At 44.2% G+C, this 18,458-nt stretch overlaps 1 protein-coding gene across 1 annotated transcript; it reads right to left on the bottom strand.

The window, feature by feature from the left end:
• Positions 1–11,142: 11,142 nt before the first annotated feature.
• ARL14EP (ADP ribosylation factor like GTPase 14 effector protein) lies at positions 11,143–17,871 on the bottom strand. The gene is made up of 3 exons (XM_018567830.1): positions 17,777–17,871; positions 14,705–14,832; positions 11,143–11,368 (listed from the first exon to the last, which is right to left on the bottom strand). Exons 1-3 carry the CDS (start codon positions 17,840–17,842, stop codon positions 11,143–11,145), a joined length of 420 nt encoding a protein of 139 aa, XP_018423332.1. The 5' UTR covers positions 17,843–17,871.
• Positions 17,872–18,458: the final 587 nt, after the last annotated feature.

Genomic DNA, 18,458 nt, shown 5'->3' with positions numbered 1-18,458 from the left:
GGGGGCCCCCCCCCCCCCCCCTTTTTTCAAGTGTCTGGTGAGGAATTTTAGGGGGGATCCTACGTTTTTTTTTTTAATCATTGGGGTCCCCCTAAAATTCCCACCAGACCTAAAGACTCTGGTATGAATTGCTGGGAGAACCACACGCTGGGTTTAAAAAAAAAAAATTGGGGGTCCCCCCCTAACATTCCCAGTAGGCTCACAAACATTTTTATAAACATAATGAAATAAGTGGACCATAGACAATAGTAGTATTCCTGTCACTGATATAAAACAAGGAGAAGGATTCGGCAGCACACAGGATAAGACATACCCACAAAGCATGAAACATGAGAGAGAATAAAGATCACAAAGAAAAAGGCAGGAGTGAAAATAGTGTTTGGCATTGGTATGGAAGGTGATGGCGCTGGCTCTGGCATCGTAATCCACAATCATTGACTTCCAATGTTTTATCTGCTGTGCCTATTTTTTGTAGGAACAATAGTGTATCAAGTCATGACGATTTTTTTAAGATGCCATATATACTGTATATTAGTTGTTCTCTCTCTTCATTTGTCTATAATGCGTATATGGTGGATTGTAGGGATGCATTACACAGCGCTCGGCTTCCTGATTGGCCACAAAGCTCGGGTATCTGGCTAGGCATTGGAGCATTTGGGCGAGCATGAGTACTCAAAACCCAAATACTCCTTATTCGGTGCATCCGTAGTTGATTGTATTGTCGCTTGTTCACTTTGAGATCACTGGTAATACGTTGTATTGTTTGCATTTATATAAATAAGGAATTTGTAAAAAATAAGACCTCTTTCATGTTGGAGTAAATCAGGGGTGGGCAATTCATTTTCTCAAGAGGCCACATGAGAAACTGGGACTGTCGTGGAGGCCCATAGACAGGCCCATCTATGAAACCATAGAGCCTATTGATTCGTTCCTCCACAACAGTTCCAGTTTCTCATGTAATTAACCACGGTACCATGCAACGCACCTAACGTGTGATACAGTGCAGCAGGTGCATTACATTGCCACTCCTAGCCAGCGGTCGTAGCAACCAAGGACTGAAGAGGAACGTGATCTGGACACGGACAAATTGCTGACCTGCACTAGGCTATGGTTTGCATTGGAGGCACCGGCCTTGGAGCCGGATGCATCCACTGTCAGCCAGCCATAACGGAGTGCGGTTTGGGGCTCAATCCATTGTCCGGACTGGGACAGACAAAGGCCCGGATATGGCCGCAAAATGCCCAGGTCTGGAGTACATTGTGTCACGTATGTATTGTGCAGCAGACAAAAATTTGCAGCAGGTTCATATTCACCTAACCGTCACTAACATGAATCTGTTGCAAATTGTGTCATTTGTTACATGGATGTGAGACAGATTTCTAATGAGTGTCTGCGACACTCTTTATGAATTCCAGTGTCAGGAAGCAGGGGGCGTTACCTCTGCTCGGGGACCATGGCTCAGGGCACGGGTTCCCCTTCAGCTTGGTAGAACTCCTGGTGCCCGAATTGCTGGTGCGCAGTACACAGGCCGCGCGCGCATCCCCGGAAGCGCGCGTAGCGCTCCTGCGCCATCAGGTGTGAGCCTTGCTGGGGGAGGTTCTCAGTGCACACCTTCCATCTCTCGCGCCTGCCATTGGTTTCCGGGGAGGGAAGCCTCCTGGTTGTCTTGGTGACCGGGGGGTGGTCTTACCTCCCCTGGCTATAAAAACCTGGCCTGAGCTCTGGCTTATTGCTGAGTTATTCCACCTTATGGTGGAAATATGATTGCTGAGCCTTGGACTGTCTTTCGCCTCTGAAACTTTGCTGCCTGCCTCGACCCGGACTGGACTTTGACTACCCTTTTGGATTATCCCTAAATTGTACTTCGTTTCTGGACTATCAGCCGCTTACTGCCAGTGGGTTCCTTACCTTGCTACTAGCTTCCTTGTACGTCTGACATCCAGGGACAGAGAATCAAACTGCAACACAAAACGCTTCAGATACAAGTTACTGGAGGATCAAGTCCCATTCTTATTTTATCATAACAAAACGGGTCCTGCTTCCTCAGACTGGGACCGCTGGGGTAAAACCTCAAATGCCTGTCTTTGAACATGAGTCACATTCAGCATGCAAGTTACTGTAAACCTTTTCACTACCTTTTAAAATGGAATTTCTCGGATTGCTAAAATGTATATTATTCCTCATCATAGGTCGACTTTAAACTGGCCAAGAAAAAAAACCCGACATAAAATGATTTCTAAATACTCAGGGACCATGTAAAAAAAATTGCTGCTTTGTTGTTTAATAAATGTTGTATAGAATAAAAAGAATGTGCTGACCTCTGCTGGTAATAATGACAAACTCAATGATTCTGAAGATAAGGTTCCCCTGTCTGACACAGAAAGTTACTTGAAGCAGAACTCTGGAGAAAGAAAAATTCTTAACCCTTGCAGTGGGGCTTCCCCCACGCTGCAATGGTTAAGTGCTCTTTTTGTGTCTAGGTTAAAAAAAAAAGATATACGCACCTGATCTTCGGAGCCAGCTTGTTCTTAGAATGGTCCCTTTCGCCTGTTTCTCCCTCCGTTGCAGAGGTCCTTGAGTCAACACATTCTATACAGTGCATAGGACGTGAGGATGCCAAGGGACATGCAATCTCTGCAGTGGAGGAGGAAATAGACTGGAGGGAACTCTGCCATAGCTGGCTGGTTCCGAGGTTCAGGTGTGTATAACTTTTTTTTTTAACCTTGACACAAATGAGCACTTAACGCTTGCAGTGTGGGGGTAGCCCCACTGCAAGGGTTAAGAATTTTTTCCCCTGGAGTTCTTCTTTAAATCTTAAGCAATCAAAAGGAGCACCAGACCACCAAATACAAAAAGTTGCATATAGTGCCTCTGGGTAACTTGGCACTGCACCCCTAACTCTAAAACCAAAAACATGAATCACATTTATACAGGGGTTTAAAGGTGCCAAAGACACAGCCAGACATATACACTTGTATTAATAACAAGCACATTTATTTACATAGATAGATAAAATGCCATACATAGATAAAATATCCTAAAAACACACAAAATGACTGGACCAGCTTCAAATGTGGGTCTATCACAACTTCCTGAAAAATTGCAACACCTCCCAATGCCATCCTTTTACTGGTTTTTTGAACCATACAAACAGGCACTTATATGTGTACTTATGCAAGACAGTCCATCACAAAAGAATGTATGCAAAAGCTGGAGTGGCTTGAACTTCAACGCGTTTCGCGCTTTCCTTGCCTTTCTTCAGAAAGAGGTAGAGTTGATCTATAGCAGCCATGGATAAAGTAACATAGTAAAATCAATATGCATAGCAGGATCTCTCAGATTGCTTGTATAACCTAGTGATTAGCACTTCTACCTTAAAGGAGAACTATGGGGCCAGGGCTTTTCCCCATAGTTCTCCTAAGGGTCACGGGAGAACACAAACTAGCGTCCTCCCGTGACCCAAAGCTCAGTGACGCCGCAGCCGGAACGGATCCCGACATTGCTGTCGAGATCCACCCAGCTGCGGGATTGACAGCTGGCTCTGCCTATCCAGAGGCAGAGCGAGCTGTACCTGCCCCCTCCCCTGTCCGTTTCACCAGTCAGCGCTGGAGGATCGAACAGGGGAGGGGGGGACTCCTCAGGTCCCTATCTGCAAGGAGTTTGCATGTTCTCCTTGTGCTTGCCTGGGTTTCCTCCCACACTTCAAAGACATGCTGGTAGTTTAAGTGGCTCCTGTCTAAATCAGCCCTGTATGCATGTGACATAGGGACAGGGCCGTCTGTAGCGCAGGGCTTCCACGCTCCACACGCCACACCTCACTGCCTCACACTCACCGCCCGCGCACATCCACAATCGGCACAGGGACGCGGGGAGAAGAATAAGTAAGTGTGAGGGGATGACAGCCGCTGGCAGACAGGCCCGATCTCAGAAGCAAGTTGCTGGAAGACTGCTCAGGTAAGCCTGCACTTCCCTCCCCCCACATGGTGCTCTATAATGTATTGCTGGGATTTGTATTCCTCTATTTTTGTATTCCTCGTTTTTGAAGGTTTAACAGAGGAGGAGCCTAGTTTTCTCTCAACGTTTTGCGCTTAGGGGCGCTGGAATGGATGTGGTATATATTCTTCAGGAGATGGAGGTTGTTCAGGTTAATTATGTCTAATCATGGCTTTCTACTATCATGCATTGTAATTCTATCAATCATGTTATTCACATATATTGAAGGACAGAACAGAAATGGAGTGAGATTTTCAGGGAGATATACAATCATGTTGTCATTTTTTACATTTTTTTTTTCTTGGTGGGGGGCCCCGAGGGGGACCAAGAAAATGTTTGCCCAGGGTCCGATCAATATTAAAGACGGGCCTGCATAGGGACCTTAGACTGTAAGCTCCTTGAGGGCAGGGACTGATGTGAATGTCCAGCTATGTAAAGCACTGTGTAAAGTGTTCTCACTATATACATTTCTGTAATAATATTTAGGACATTAATATTTTGCTTTTTTAGGACATGTGGAGCTCCCTGACCCTGATTCCTGCGTTGATTCTGCATCTGGTTGATTTCCCCGTGTGCATGGACTTTAATGAAGGGCAGCTACAAATCTACATTCTCGTTGTCAGCTTGGTATGGTATGTTGCAATACGCACCTGATGCGGACACAAAAGTTTGTGCTACGCTTATGTATTGATTTGAATATGTTACTCTATCCATGGGTACTATAGATCACAATGGAGCACACGTGTGGTGATGTTGCTGCACTTGTACTTGTTTACTGCTGCCAGCCTCATAAAACATGGTCTGTACTTCTGTACGCACCTGGCCCTGCAGGCTTCAAAGCAAAAATGTAATAAAGGGACATTTTGGGTTTATTAATGTGGGTGGATTTATTACATTTTTGCAAAAGGTGGACTATGCCTTAAACACCTCAGTTATAAAAGTGGCTGAATGAATGAACTGTCTGCATTGCTTGCAGTAAACAACTGGGTTCTTAATTACATTTGCCACCACTGGTTGAGAAATTAAAGGGAAAAGCTGATTGGCTACCACAGGTAACAAAGTTCCTCTTGGCACTTCGTGTTCCTGGCCAATATTTTTTCAATCGCTTTCTTTCTGCACATTGTCTTTGCTCTTTTTTCGTAGCTTTGTGTTAAACAGATATTGCTGACAACTAATGCTGGGCCAGAAACAAAAGACAACATATTCCGTAAAAGCCTACGCTGACATGTGAATTGTTATTACAAATGGAAACATATCACAGGTTATGAAGACCTCATTTGTGCACACTGCTGGGAACATTAATATTTCAGTGCTTGGCTGTGTGGCCAAACACTGCCCCCTGCTGGCCGTGTTACAAACTACTGCAAGGTGCTGGATTATTATTGCATTCATGTGAGAAAGGATAATGTGCACGGGGATAGAAGGACACTTTGAATTCACTTGACAAGTCAAGCTTTAAATCTTCTTTTTTTTTTTTAGACCATATGAAGACTAAAATCAAATGTTGACGGAGAGCTGATCAGTGTAACCAACAAGTTCCTTTTTTCATTCAAAAGATAAAGAACCAACTGGTGTGGTTAGAGATAGATCCTGGTTTACTATAGTATCTGCCAATCAGACCAACTGATTCAAAATATTTTATCCGAGATACAGATCTTGAGCTACAGCAGGGGTGGGAAACTCCCGCCCTCCAGATGTTATGGAACTACAAGTCCCGGGAGGCATTTCACTTCTGCAAGTAAATTTGAGATGTGTTCCATTCACACGGCATACCTAAAAATAATTGTTTCCCTTATCTAGTTGTTTGTTTGGGGCAGGGTTATCCCTGGGACTCTATGGGCAGCTTCTATTTCTTAGGGTGCCCACACACCTTGCGATAATCGCGGGAAATCCCGCGATCGTACGATTATCGTAAGGTGTGTGTGTGTGTGTGTGTGTGTGTGTGTGCCGTGCGACCTCTACTACTGTAAGGTCGCGCGACTTTAACTTACGAACATGTTCGAAAACCCGCCGAGCATCGTACGATGGTTGTAAGGTGTGTGCCCAGCATTAGAATAGTGCAATTAGAGGACAGAATATGTGGGGGGAATTGATCAAAACTGGAGCAGACAAAATCTGGAGCAGCTGTGCTTGGTAACCAATCAGCTTCTCTCTTTTCTTTTCAAATCTTAACTGAACAAACTGAAGAGAGAAGCTGATTGGTTGCTATGCACAGCTGCTCCAGATTTTGATCAACTCCCCTCTAAATGTTTATGCACTTGAACAAAACGAAAAAAAACTGTCCCTCCAATGTACCACCCATGGCACAAGCTTGTTACCCTTAGTTAGGAAAAAACAGTCCTGTACATCTAAATTACAAACCATAATGAGATCTTCCAGCACAGTGCAGACAGGGTTCATTATGGTAAACATTAACTCCCCAGCCCCCTTCTTACAAAGCAGGGAACGCTAACCATGATTTTTCTGAAAGTAAAAATGGAAGCAGCAGTTTTTCATTCTTTGTATTGCTCTGCTGTATGGGAGCATGTAAAGTACAAAAGGAGGGGTTATCCCAATTTGGCTGGAAAAGTGGACATACACTTTAAGATGTCAGAAGCCATAAGAAGATGTCAGAAGCCATAAGCCAATTCAATAAGGCATTTGCGGCAAATCCTGAATGCGTGTATGTAGTTGGAAGCCTTTTTCAAAATACAATAAAACCTATGCGCCATTTTCATTGTTTGAATCGACGTTTGTAACAAATTCATGTAGTTCTTATTTGCAACACTTTTACTGCATGGTGCTATTTTTGCAACAGATTCATAAAGAAATACCGCCATATAGGAGATGAGGAAAGTGGCGGTACAAGAGGATATCCTCTATGTTGCAGCAAATGGTACTTGCTGAGTTCTACCCCCATAGACTTGCATTGAGTTCTAAGTTCGAGTTAGAACTTTTTCCATGTTCGAAAGTTCGAGTTAGAACCGAACACGGGGGTGTTCGGCTCATCACTACTTGCCAGTGTAAAGTATTGGTCATACGGGCTGATCAGAAGGGCGATCTGCGCACGGAACCTCTCCTGATCAAAGCAGTACGGAGCCGAGGTCACTGCGGTGACATCCATATCTGTCCATTTATTTCTCATCTATCCTGCGACGGATGGAAAATACTGAAATTACCGGACCCCATGTCTGTCTATGGGGAATCAGATGTCAATGGACATGTGTCTGTTTACATCAGATTACCATGATGAGGCACGATCAGGTCCGGCGAAACATATCTGATCGGTTCGTTTTTCTGGACCTGGCCGGAGGCGGGGTTAACCAGGCTGCCCGTGCGTTTATACGCGGCTGTCCATACACCTATAGATTATCTGCTAGCTGGCCACACACCTATAGATTATCTGCAGACTTTCTGTGGTCAGATGGAAGAAGTGCAACAGATTCCTCCATCTACGCTAAACTGTGTGGATGGAGAAATCTCCCACTGGGACAAGCTTCAGTATCTTGCCAGTCGGCCCCGCAGGCTCTCAAAATACCAGAACAATCTGACTGGATGCAGGCATTTTGAGAGCCAGCGGGGCCTGTGACTTTATCTAATGCAACAGAAAAAAAAAAAAAAAAAAAAAAAAAAAGTTATACTCGCCCGATTATTCAGGCTGGCTTGTTCCTAGACCGGTCCTTAGAGCCTCTCTCCCCCTCCTCTGCAGCAGTCTAAGAAGTCTTCAGTCATCAAGTGCTATACAAGTGTATAGATGTGAGGATACTAAGGAACATTCCATCTGTGCAGCGTAGGAGGAGACACGCTTCAGTGATCAGCAAAGCAGGTTGTGTAGAACTTTTAGGACCTAGAAAAAACAAGCAGTTAACCCTTGCAGTAGGGCTGCAACCAACTAATCGATTATGAGAATAGTTGTCAGCTATTCTCATTATCGATTAGTTTTTTGGATCCGTTAGCTCTCTCCTCCTTGCTGGGAGAAGGGCACAGCAGGTAGTGGGCGGGTGCACAATAGCCAGCCTGCTATTTCAATTTGAAATAGCCAATAGCAGGCTGGCTATCGCACCCGCCCACTACCTGTTGGATTTACATTCAGCTGCCGTCTGCAGAATCTTGCTACTGGCAGCTGTCATTCCCGGGCTGAAGCCATTCAGGCGCCATGTGCTTACAATACAAATAAAAAAAAAAAATTAAATATATTTTTTTTTAAAAAGTGAGAAAAAAGTAATTTTTGATTTCATCCTGACAAATTCTGCTGCGGGAGGTGCGTTGCAGTGCCATTCAATTCAATGTCACCCCAAACACACCTCCCACAGTACCGCAATGCCATGCGTTCCAGTGTGGAGCAATTGCAAAACAATTGTGTATGCAGTTTAATTCTGAAGTAAACTTTATGTTGGTAACATTTGTGTATTTTATTTTACATTTAGGATGGTATTTACATTTTCTATCCGATCAAAAAAATCAATCGGCCAACTTATCGATTATGAAAATAATCATTTGTTGCAGCCCTACCTAGCAGTGCATGGATAGCCCCACTGCAAGGGTTAATACATTTCCCCCCCAGAGTTCCTTTGGAACAGATACAGTGGTACCTCGCTTCACAAACTTAATTCGTTCCACAATTCTGGTCGCGAACCGAATCAAATTTCACCAGAAGATCCAATGTAAATAAGGTTAATCCGTTCTGAACCATATGTACATTTTTTCTTTTTTCTGGTCACCTCCAATACCGCTCTGCACATTCTTTTTACCATCATGCTTGCTCTGCACTTTCTTTGGAGCCATGCTGGATTGAATAATACTGTACAGTACTGTATGTGCTAAAAAGCACATAGAAAAGCTTCACAGCAAGTGTGCACAGGTCTGTCTGTGACCGCAATCTCGACTAGAGGAAGCCACGATCACGTCAGAGCAAGGAAGATGACCATGGTCATGTTCGTCACCCGATTTCCGTTCCCGAACGGAAACAAAATTTTGCCGAACTTCCTGGAGTTCGCGAAGTGAGGTATTACTGTACTTGACAGGTTTTCATTACACTCCCAACTGCTGCAAACAGCTTCTCCGCCTGTAAAACTCAGCAGGAGAGATTCTTGCAGCAGTTACGTCGGATTTGTGTCATACACTTTACTGACAAGTACATGAATCTGTCGCAAGGCACACTTGTCACTGGCATGCGTCTACCCCATACACGCCCTGTGAAAAGATATTCCAAAACAAAAATGTATTTTTCTACTGAACCAAATTTATTTGGAAAATAAAATTCATGTTTTATGATGGAACATATAAAATCAATTCATTTCTCAAAACCATAAGTGGTTGATATTTGAATAAGACAAGGAGGGAACAAAAAATAGAATAGAAGATAAAAATTGTAAAACAAAAACGCAACAAAAACACAGACACGTCGTATTACCTCCAGCTCATATCTGTCAAAAATAAACCAAAACAACTGGACTTGCTGTATTTTTCTTGAAGACGTTTCGCTGGTCATCCGACCAGCTTCCTCAATTCAGGACATTTCTGCAAACCAGATGAGCAAAACGTCTTCAAGAAAAATACAGCAAGTCCAGTTATTTTTTTTTACATTTATACCATGAGCTGGATGAATGGGAACCTTCACAGACATACCTCCAGCTGAGCTTTGGCTTTTACAGGGGAAGAAGCAAACTCTTTGTTAAACTGCATCAGGAAACCGTTACAAAAATTCCAATCGAGCAAAATATTGCATTTTTCAAGCTGTCAATAAAGCTGATGTGACTAAAGAGAACCAATCATCTTTCTTAAAGCTGAACTTCAGAGAAATTGTTAAACTACCTTTGTGTTGGGGCTCCCCCGCACTGCATTGGTTAAGTGCTCTTTTTTGTCTGCTGTACCATTAAAAAGTAATTTTACTTCCCTTATCCTTTGTTCCCGCAGGCTTCCTTCTCCCCATGTGACCAGTCCCCAGAAGCTGCCCTCTCTTCAGTGATCCATCCAACGGATGCACTCTGACGCCATTATGTAAAATGCTGAACCAGCAGTCCTGCATTGTAAGCGGGGGTGCTCAGGCTATGCCCACAACAGGGATGTAGGAGGGAAGAAGACAGTGCCGTTGCCAGGGGGACTGAGGGGGTAATACAAATAAAACTGCTTTTTAACCGTACCCTAGAGTGTAAAGGTGTTTTAACTCTAGCAGTGCACAGGCAGTTTTATCATTTCCCTGGAGTTCAGCTTTAATGAACATGCTGCTATCAAACAGCTTTACCAATGGGGAAAAAAAAAGTAAGTAAAACAAACATTAAAATTAGGGATGCACCGATAGCCATACTAGTTTTGGTGCCGATACCGAGTATTTCGGCGAGTACTCGTCCAAATGCTCGGATACTGGAACTTCCGGTCAGAGGGAGATCTGAGGCAGTGCCAATGGAGCATGGAGCTGGCTTCCTTTCCAATCATTGATAGGGTAGGAAGCTGGCTTCCTTTGTTGCTAGGCAGCCTGGCCAATCAAGAAACTGGGAGGTGGATTATGACGTGCCACCCGGCTTTCTAATTGGCTAGGATAGCCAGCTTCACTTGTTCCTCAGCAGCCTGGCTTCCTAACCAATCAGGAAGCTGGGCAGCATTTCCTGATTTGCCTCCTGGTTTCCCAATTGGTGAGGAAGCCAGGCTGCCTAGCAAGGAATGAACCTGGCTTCCTAGCCAATCAGGAAGCCGGGTCATGACAAGCCGCCCAGCTTCCTGATTGGCTAGGAAGCCATCTTCACTTGTTGCTAGGCAGCCTGGCTTCCGGATTGGTCAGGAAGCTGAACGGCACCTCCTGATCCACCTCCCAACAGGTCAGGAAGCCAAGCAGCCTCGGCAAGTGAAGCCGGTGTTCTTTCGATAGTACATCTTCTTCCCAGGAATTCAGGAAGCCAGGCGATGGGTCATGATGCGCCGACTGGCTTCCTGATAATCAGGGCACATGGCACCAGTATCGGTGCATTCCTAATTACAATAAAAGAGACGTAGAATTCATCAGAGTCTGTACACAGAAGAACATAGAGGCTTTTTCCTGCTCATTATTCTTTTAAATGGCCTTCAACACCATGAAGTAATCAGCTCCGTTCCTGCAGAAATCTTCACTAGTCATTGATTACAGGGTCTTAGGTCTGTAAATGATCAGCAGTGCTCCATTGCCAACACCCCAGTTCAAGCATGTTTATTACGGATGACTTCCCCTCCTTCCACTTCGATTTGCTCGTACGCCCACTTGCGATCACACCTGCATTCTACGCCGCACTTATTGGAGCCGCACTTTCTGCAGGAATAGAAGCAGCCCATACAGTCTTCATCCAGGCAATCGCACAGATCCATTCCACTGGCTATCAGGATACCTCTGGCGTCATACACTTTGTTCTTTGACGGGATCGTTTGTCTGCGACAGAAAAGAAGCACACTGGTTAGACGCAAACAAATTCTCTGGTAAATAAAATGGTTAGAAGGAGACAAATGTGGAAAAGCGGGTTTTTAGGCACTTTGAACGACACTTTGCAAGAGTGTTTTTATATAAAAAAAATATAAATTGTATTCAATACATAGTTAAAATAGAACAGAAATGAGTAATAAAAGCCATAGGCGAAAACACCTCTAATCTCCACCAGTACCCTCAGATACGGTTAGCATCATTGGTCAGCCTAAGTGGTACAACTGTATAATTAATTGGTAGGTCTTAGCTGTGATTGACACAGTTCAATTGATAGGCAATCCAAGGCAGTTAGTCAGGTGTGGGATAGGGTGTGTGACAGAAGATAACTACATGGATGTTTGGAACCATCAGGTAAGTCAAGGTGAGTTCGATATCGAGCTCAGCCAGACCTAATCTTAATTGGTTCGGAACAGTGGCTTTGAAAAGTAATCCACCTGATCTTCGGTTGTTAGTTGGATTGCGTCAATTGATGTGTCTCAACCAGTATATCAAAAATGTTTTAACAATTCATAAAAACAGACGTAGTACATAGCAGTACAAATCATGTCCTGAAATATATGGAAATGCTTAGCTTGACCCAGGGAGTTGGAATTGGTGAGAGATAACGCTTCTTCATGTACGCGAAACGCGGGTCAGATCAGGTGGATTACTTTTCAAAGCCACTGTTCTGAACCAATTAGATTAGGTCTGGCTGAGCTCGATATCGAACTCACCTTGACTTACCTGATGGTTCCAAACATCCATGTAGTTATCTTCTGTCACACACCCTATCCCACACCTGACTAACTGCCTTGGATTGCCTATCAATTGAACTGTGTCAATCACAGCTAAGACCTACCAATTAATTATACAGTTGTACCACTTAGGCTGACCAATGATGCTAACCGTATCTGAGGGTACTGGTGGAGATTAGAGGTGTTTTCTCCTATGGTTTTTATTACTAATTTCTGTTCTATTTTAACTATGTATTGAATAAAATTTATATTTTTTACATAAAAACACTCTTGCAAAGTGTCGTTCAAAGTGCCTAAAAAACCCGCTTTTCCACATTGTCTCCTAACTAAACTATCAGGGGTGTGGCACTCATTACATAACACTGTCCCCTTTGCCCTACGATTTACTCTGGTAAATGAAATCAGCACAAAATAAAGTACAATTTTCTTTCCGTCAACTATATAGGGGAGCAGAGTTGGCCTTTCCCATTCATCTGTATGGAACTTGTAGTCAGGCCTGCACAGTGAAGAAAAGAGGCCAGGAGGAAAATTGAATGTGTACAGGGGACCTTTGAGATCTTATTTTTCATATAAAAGTGAAAGTCAAGTCAGAAAATAAAAAATTGCTAGTAGGAAGGAATTTTTGGCAGAAGAGACATGCAAAGCATCTTCTATCAAAAAAAAACCTTCTCTCTTTCCCCTGTGATTTATTCTGTGTTCACTGTATGGCATTTGCACTTTGCAGTGTGCACTCTAAGCCCATTCATGGCCGTCAATGGGCCCGATGCCGGGGAGGATGCATCTCGAGTGCATGCATAGGAGGATCATCAGTGGCCACCCAATTGCCAAAGAAGATGCCGCCTGGGAGTCTGGAAATGCTGGTGGTAGAGATCATGGTAACAGGGGACCAAAGTTGCATTGCATAGCACCGGAGAAGGGCACCCTTGTAAGGTAAGGGAGCCATAATGTGAAACTACAAACTATTTGCACTTGTTTTTTGTTCTGTAGACATCACAAACACCCTTTCCCTATACCATAGGGCTGCTTAGGAACAGCAATGCTGCAGGAAGGGCATGCAAGTATATATAAGGCCTATTCCCACTTGTGCATATTGTACAGTAGAGCCCAATGCGCTGCAGCGCATCACAACACACATTCCCTGTGTTATGATGTACTGTGTTTTTTGTTATTCATTGCGGGATGTTGGCATTCCATTTATAATGGGCTACCTGAACGAAACACATGTTAATGCATAACATCATTTATATTTACTACAGGTATTTATATAGAGCCGATAATTTACACAGCGTTCACATAGTGGGCATTCACATCAGTCCCTGCCCTTAAGTAGCTTACAATCGAAGGTCCCTATCTCACATGTATGCATACATAGGAGGACCAATTTAGACAGGAGCCAATTAACCTTCCATAATTTCTTTGGAGTGTGAGAGGAAACCGGATTACCCGGAGGAAACTCATGTAAGCACAGGAGGAACATGCAAACTCCTTGCAGATAGTGTCCTGACCGGGATTTGACTCGGGGATCCCCAGCGCTGTTGTGCTTGGTTTGAATGAGACCCAAGTAATTTATTTAAATCCCACTTGTAACTCTAGATATGTATTTTGCCAAAAAGTAAGGTTATCCTTTAAGGCAACTATGCGCTGGCTGTGTCCAATTACTTTCCTTTGTGTTGTACTGCCATCTAGTGGAATACATGAATATTTCATGTGAACACCACTGGCCATAAGGAAACCAATGCAACCTTTTAGATTACAGGCCCAATGAGAAAGCTGCATGCGTTTCAATTTTCTTGTTCCAATGCCGTATAGTGAAATAAATAATAATACTTTTTTAATCCACAAAATGAAGGGAATAATGTATATACACCTGACTGAGATCACAATGTATGCTGTAACCCAGGACGGGACAAATCCCAGGAACCAGGTAGCCAATGCTCCTTAATAATTAGAGGCGGCATTTCATTTTTGAGGTTTTCTCTAATTGTGGTCAATGGAGAAGGCTCCTACAAAATCCTGCAGGCTCCTGGACTGGACATACTGTGTCCTGAATTCCATACTAATTTGTCCACCCCTGCGGTAACCAAAAGTGACGTCAATGAAATTTGTATCTCAAGAGTTGACTCATTTAGGGCCCGGGTCGACGGACTTTGGTTCTGTGTCAATGGTATCAGTTTGACAACATTTTGAAATAATTCTGAGATCATTTAGATTTAATTATCAGGTGAAATTGACCTGCATCAAGTGGGTCTTGTATTGCCATAGACTTGGATGGGAACACAAAACCCATCTGATGCAAACAAAAGCCCTTGGACACAGGGCCAACAACACAGTGGGTGGGTCTGCCTTGGCTGGCCCAAAGAATGACAGCCAGCCTCAAGACCCCACTTACCTGTTGGCAGACACAGCCAGCTGATATAGCCATAGCACAGCAGGACCTGGACAATACGTGCAGTGGAAATGCCTTCCTGCCTCCAGGACATCTGTACTCATTATAAGCAGTGACAGAGCTCACATAATACTGGAACTGGACAGAGCATAACATCTGACAAACCTCTCTGATCCTGTGGTTGCCGCCTTGCTCAGCCGCCTCTTTTCTCGCGCACTGGTTTCTGGGGCGAAATCAGTCTGCCGCCCCGGGTTGGAAAACTGCAACGACTTCAAGGTTTTGGCTGATCGCCCCTAAAAAAATAAAAAAAAAACACAGGCGGAGGTTGTACAGATTATACTATTACTATTGGTTCAGACACTGAAAGCAAATTAAGCAGACCGGACAGTAGTCAGGATTTAGTTCCACCACGTACAGCTGTTGGCTCATCAAGGGCACACAGATGACTGGACTGAATTTGCAAGGCATCATTTTGGGCCCTGTACACATTCACGAATAAAGCAAATCGCATTCGTCTCACGCATTGCTCTGTGATTCTCATGTGATCAGATGCCAGCCGTACAATACAACCACCCGCAGCCGTTCACACGTAATCGCATATGCTGCAATATGGCTGCAGGTACTGGCAGCTGCCATTGTATTGTACAGACGGCAGCTGATCGTAGAAGACTCATGGAGCAACTTGTGAGACTCATGCGATTGGTCCCGTTCACAAATGTGAATGGGGTAAATAGGCAGCACACTACCTGTGTGAATGACACGGACACGAATACTGCAGAGCTCATGTCATAGTGTGTAACACGTGTGTTTTAACAATACACAATTCATTAGGCTTCACAGAAGCAGAAGGATCTTAATTTGCGGCCATGTGACCAAACATTTCCAATGAGGAAACACCTGTTCCTGCCTTCCGTCTGCTCATCACCTTCACCAACTTCCTGGATTCCCAGTGTGCTTTTCGTCTCTTTCCAAGCTGCCTAATGTGATGCAATCTCTATTTGTCAAGACTGCATATCTCATCGTGCATTGCGTCCAGCAAGCAATGATAATGTTACATTGTTCAGGTATTGAGTTGTAGTTCACAAGGCAGGCTCTGTGAGAGTGGTGACACAAGGAAGCGCATATTCAGAGGGCTGAGTGGAATTGTGTCAGTGCATTGAGGAAGTCCATCCTATGGGCATCTTCAATAAGAACGTTTACACACTTCTAGATGGATATGGTTAGTAGGAGTGGGATAGAACTTATGGAAATTCAATACAGAAACATTTATTTTTAGTTTCTGACCAGAGATACTAGGGATGCAACGATACCGATACTAGTATCTGTGCCGATACCGAGGATTTGGGTGAGTACTCGTGCTCGCCCAAATGCTCCAATACATTCCCCGATACCGGAACTTACAGTTAGTGCTGCGAGGGAACATTGTGCCAGCTTTCGGGCTAATCAGGAAGCTAGGCGGCAAGTAATGACTCACCACCCGGCTTCCCGATTAGCCCAAAAGCTGGCTCCATGCTGGTCGGCCAGGAAGCCGGCTTCCCAGCCAATCAGCATGCAGCCATCTGCCCAGGCAAACAAGAAGCCGGGTGGCGGGTAATGACACGCCAGCTTGATTCCCGATTGCCAGGGAAGCCGGCTCCACGCTAGCAAAAAGTACCGGTATCGGCGAGCATCAAAAAAGATAAATATCGGCACTTGTACTAGATACCGAAAAAACAGTGTTCTATGGAGATGTCCAACTCACGTCAGTGCGCCTGCGCGGCCACCTAAGAGCAGTATCACTTTCTCTAATTCGTGTTAGTGCGGCTGCGCGGGCATCCGATGGCACAGGCAGCGATGCCAGTTGGAGAACCCAATGAGGATTGCGAGGTCGCACTGGCACACTTAGGGCAATTGGGCAAGTCGACGAGGCTTGGAAAAATGCTAAGGCTGGCGCACGCGCACTAGCGCCATCTCGTCGAAATCTCACAACAAATGTGGTGTTACGAGTTGGAGATCTCGACGAGTTGGCCATTTCGACAGAACACCGGCATTGATGCATCCCTAATAAGATTCCCATTAACTCCCCTGTGCATATGCCGGAATAAGTCATCCCAGACTCGGCCAATCAAGTCAGCTGAACAAAACAAAAAAGATGACCGGGAGAAGATGGAAGAGTCAGCGAGGGGGAACAAGGGGGTCACGTCACGTGGTCAGTGTGCCAGAATGTGCAATTATGATACGCGTTCATTATGGTAAAAGCTCCTTCACTTCTATTTTAAAGGCACAGTCCACCTTTAAGACCATGTTTCACATCACACAGATATTTAGGTGTTACATAAAGTATTGTCACATTCCCAACTCCCCCCGAATTACTGGGTGCTTCTCCTTGCAGAATAGCAACATCATCTATTAACAGGGATCTGTGAATGGGAAGACCTGCAACCGCTGCAGAGGGATTCAACAGTGGGCAGTAGGGTGGTGATGTCATCACACTTGTAGTCCATTGTTTACTTCCTCCAGCCCAATAACAAAAGGTCTGTACTTCCACTTACACCTGGGGGCCTGTGCAAGGCATTGTTTACAGCCCCAGGTCTATACGGAGGTACGGCCCTTCGGTTATGGGGTTGGAGGAAGTAAACATTGGACTACAAGTGCGATGATCTGCAGGCACAATGCTCTGCAGGCTTCAGAGCAATCATTTTATAAAGTCACATTTTTTTCCAATTTATTATGTTGTTGCATGTATTATATTTTTGCATAAGGTGGACTCTGCCTTTAAATAGCTAATGCAAACCTAAAGGAGCAATCCTAGAACTTTTATAGAGGCAAAACACAGATGACAAACACTGCCCGCAGGCTCCTTACCCAGGGGAACCACAAGTTCCAGCATTTCCAGACTAAAAGAGGTTTGAGCCGCAGTAGCCAGTCAGCCACACACGTCACTATGTGATTGTACAATATCCTCAATGGTGCAATGTGACAAATAGCTTTACCATCCTATCAGGAAATCCCTCACACCACCCAGCTGGTGGTAAACAGGAAGCGGACCGTACAATCACATGGTAACGTGTTGCCAGCATTGAATTACTCTGTTATACCCAGCAGAGGCTTTCCTCTGGTTTGCGCAGAAGTCATGTAACAATTCCCCTGCAACAAACAGCCTCCTGGTCGCCACACACAGCTCTGCACCATTAAAGGAATTCGGCTGCCTCCCCCGGTGTTTTTGCCCAGGCGGCGCCCCGTACCCCGCTCACTTACTTTCGCCTGTGGCTTCCTGCTCGGCATCCCCGTGTTACCTCCAGCACCGTCTCGCGACGCCGCCATCCACAGGCACGCCGCCCCCTATGACGCATTCTCGCGCACACCATAGAGACGAGGGAGCACAGGAGGAGAGATAGGCGAGGGGGTTTGTGATACTGCCCCTGTCTATGGTGCTGGATGACGTTTCCATGGTGATTTTTTCCATGGTGACACCTGGCCAGCTAGTGTACTGCTCATTTGTATGTATCATGCATCTCATTATAATATGTATCTTATTAAAACGTAGCATGTATTTTATCATAATGTGATAACTTATAACATGTATCTTATAATATAACACATATCATCATAATATAGCATATTTGTTATAACATGCATCATATTATAATGTAACATGCATCATATTATTATATACCATGTATCTTATAATGTAACATGCATCATACTATAATATGACTTGTATCTTATCATAATATAACATGCATAATAACATAATTTAACATGGATCGTATTATTACATGCATGGTATTATAATATCACATGGATCATATTATAATATAACATGTATCCTATTACAATATGCAACTTATTATAATATAACATGCATCTTATTATAATATAACATGTCTCTCATAATATAACACATTTCTTTCCACCGCTCCAAGCTTGCTCCTGTGAT

This window comes from Nanorana parkeri, unplaced genomic scaffold (genome assembly GCF_000935625.1).
Source record: "Nanorana parkeri isolate BGI_ZX_2015 unplaced genomic scaffold, ASM93562v1 scaffold30, whole genome shotgun sequence".
In the NCBI taxonomy this organism is placed as follows: domain Eukaryota; kingdom Metazoa; phylum Chordata; class Amphibia; order Anura; family Dicroglossidae; genus Nanorana; species Nanorana parkeri.
This window is presented reverse-complemented; position numbering and strand designations above follow the sequence as displayed.

Excerpts from the sequence above, each read along its gene's own strand:
- ARL14EP (XM_018567830.1), bottom strand. The coding sequence starts at position 17,842 with ATGGCGGCGTCGCGAGACGGTGCTGGAGGTAACACGGGGATGCCGAGC. Across the intron at positions 14,833-17,776 it reads GCAGGAAGCCACAGGCGAAA|GGGCGATCAGCCAAAACCTT; the intron begins GTAAGTGAGCGG and ends TTATTTTTTTAG. Across the intron at positions 11,369-14,704 it reads GCAACCACAGGATCAGAGAG|ACAAACGATCCCGTCAAAGA; the intron begins GTTTGTCAGATG and ends TTTCTGTCGCAG.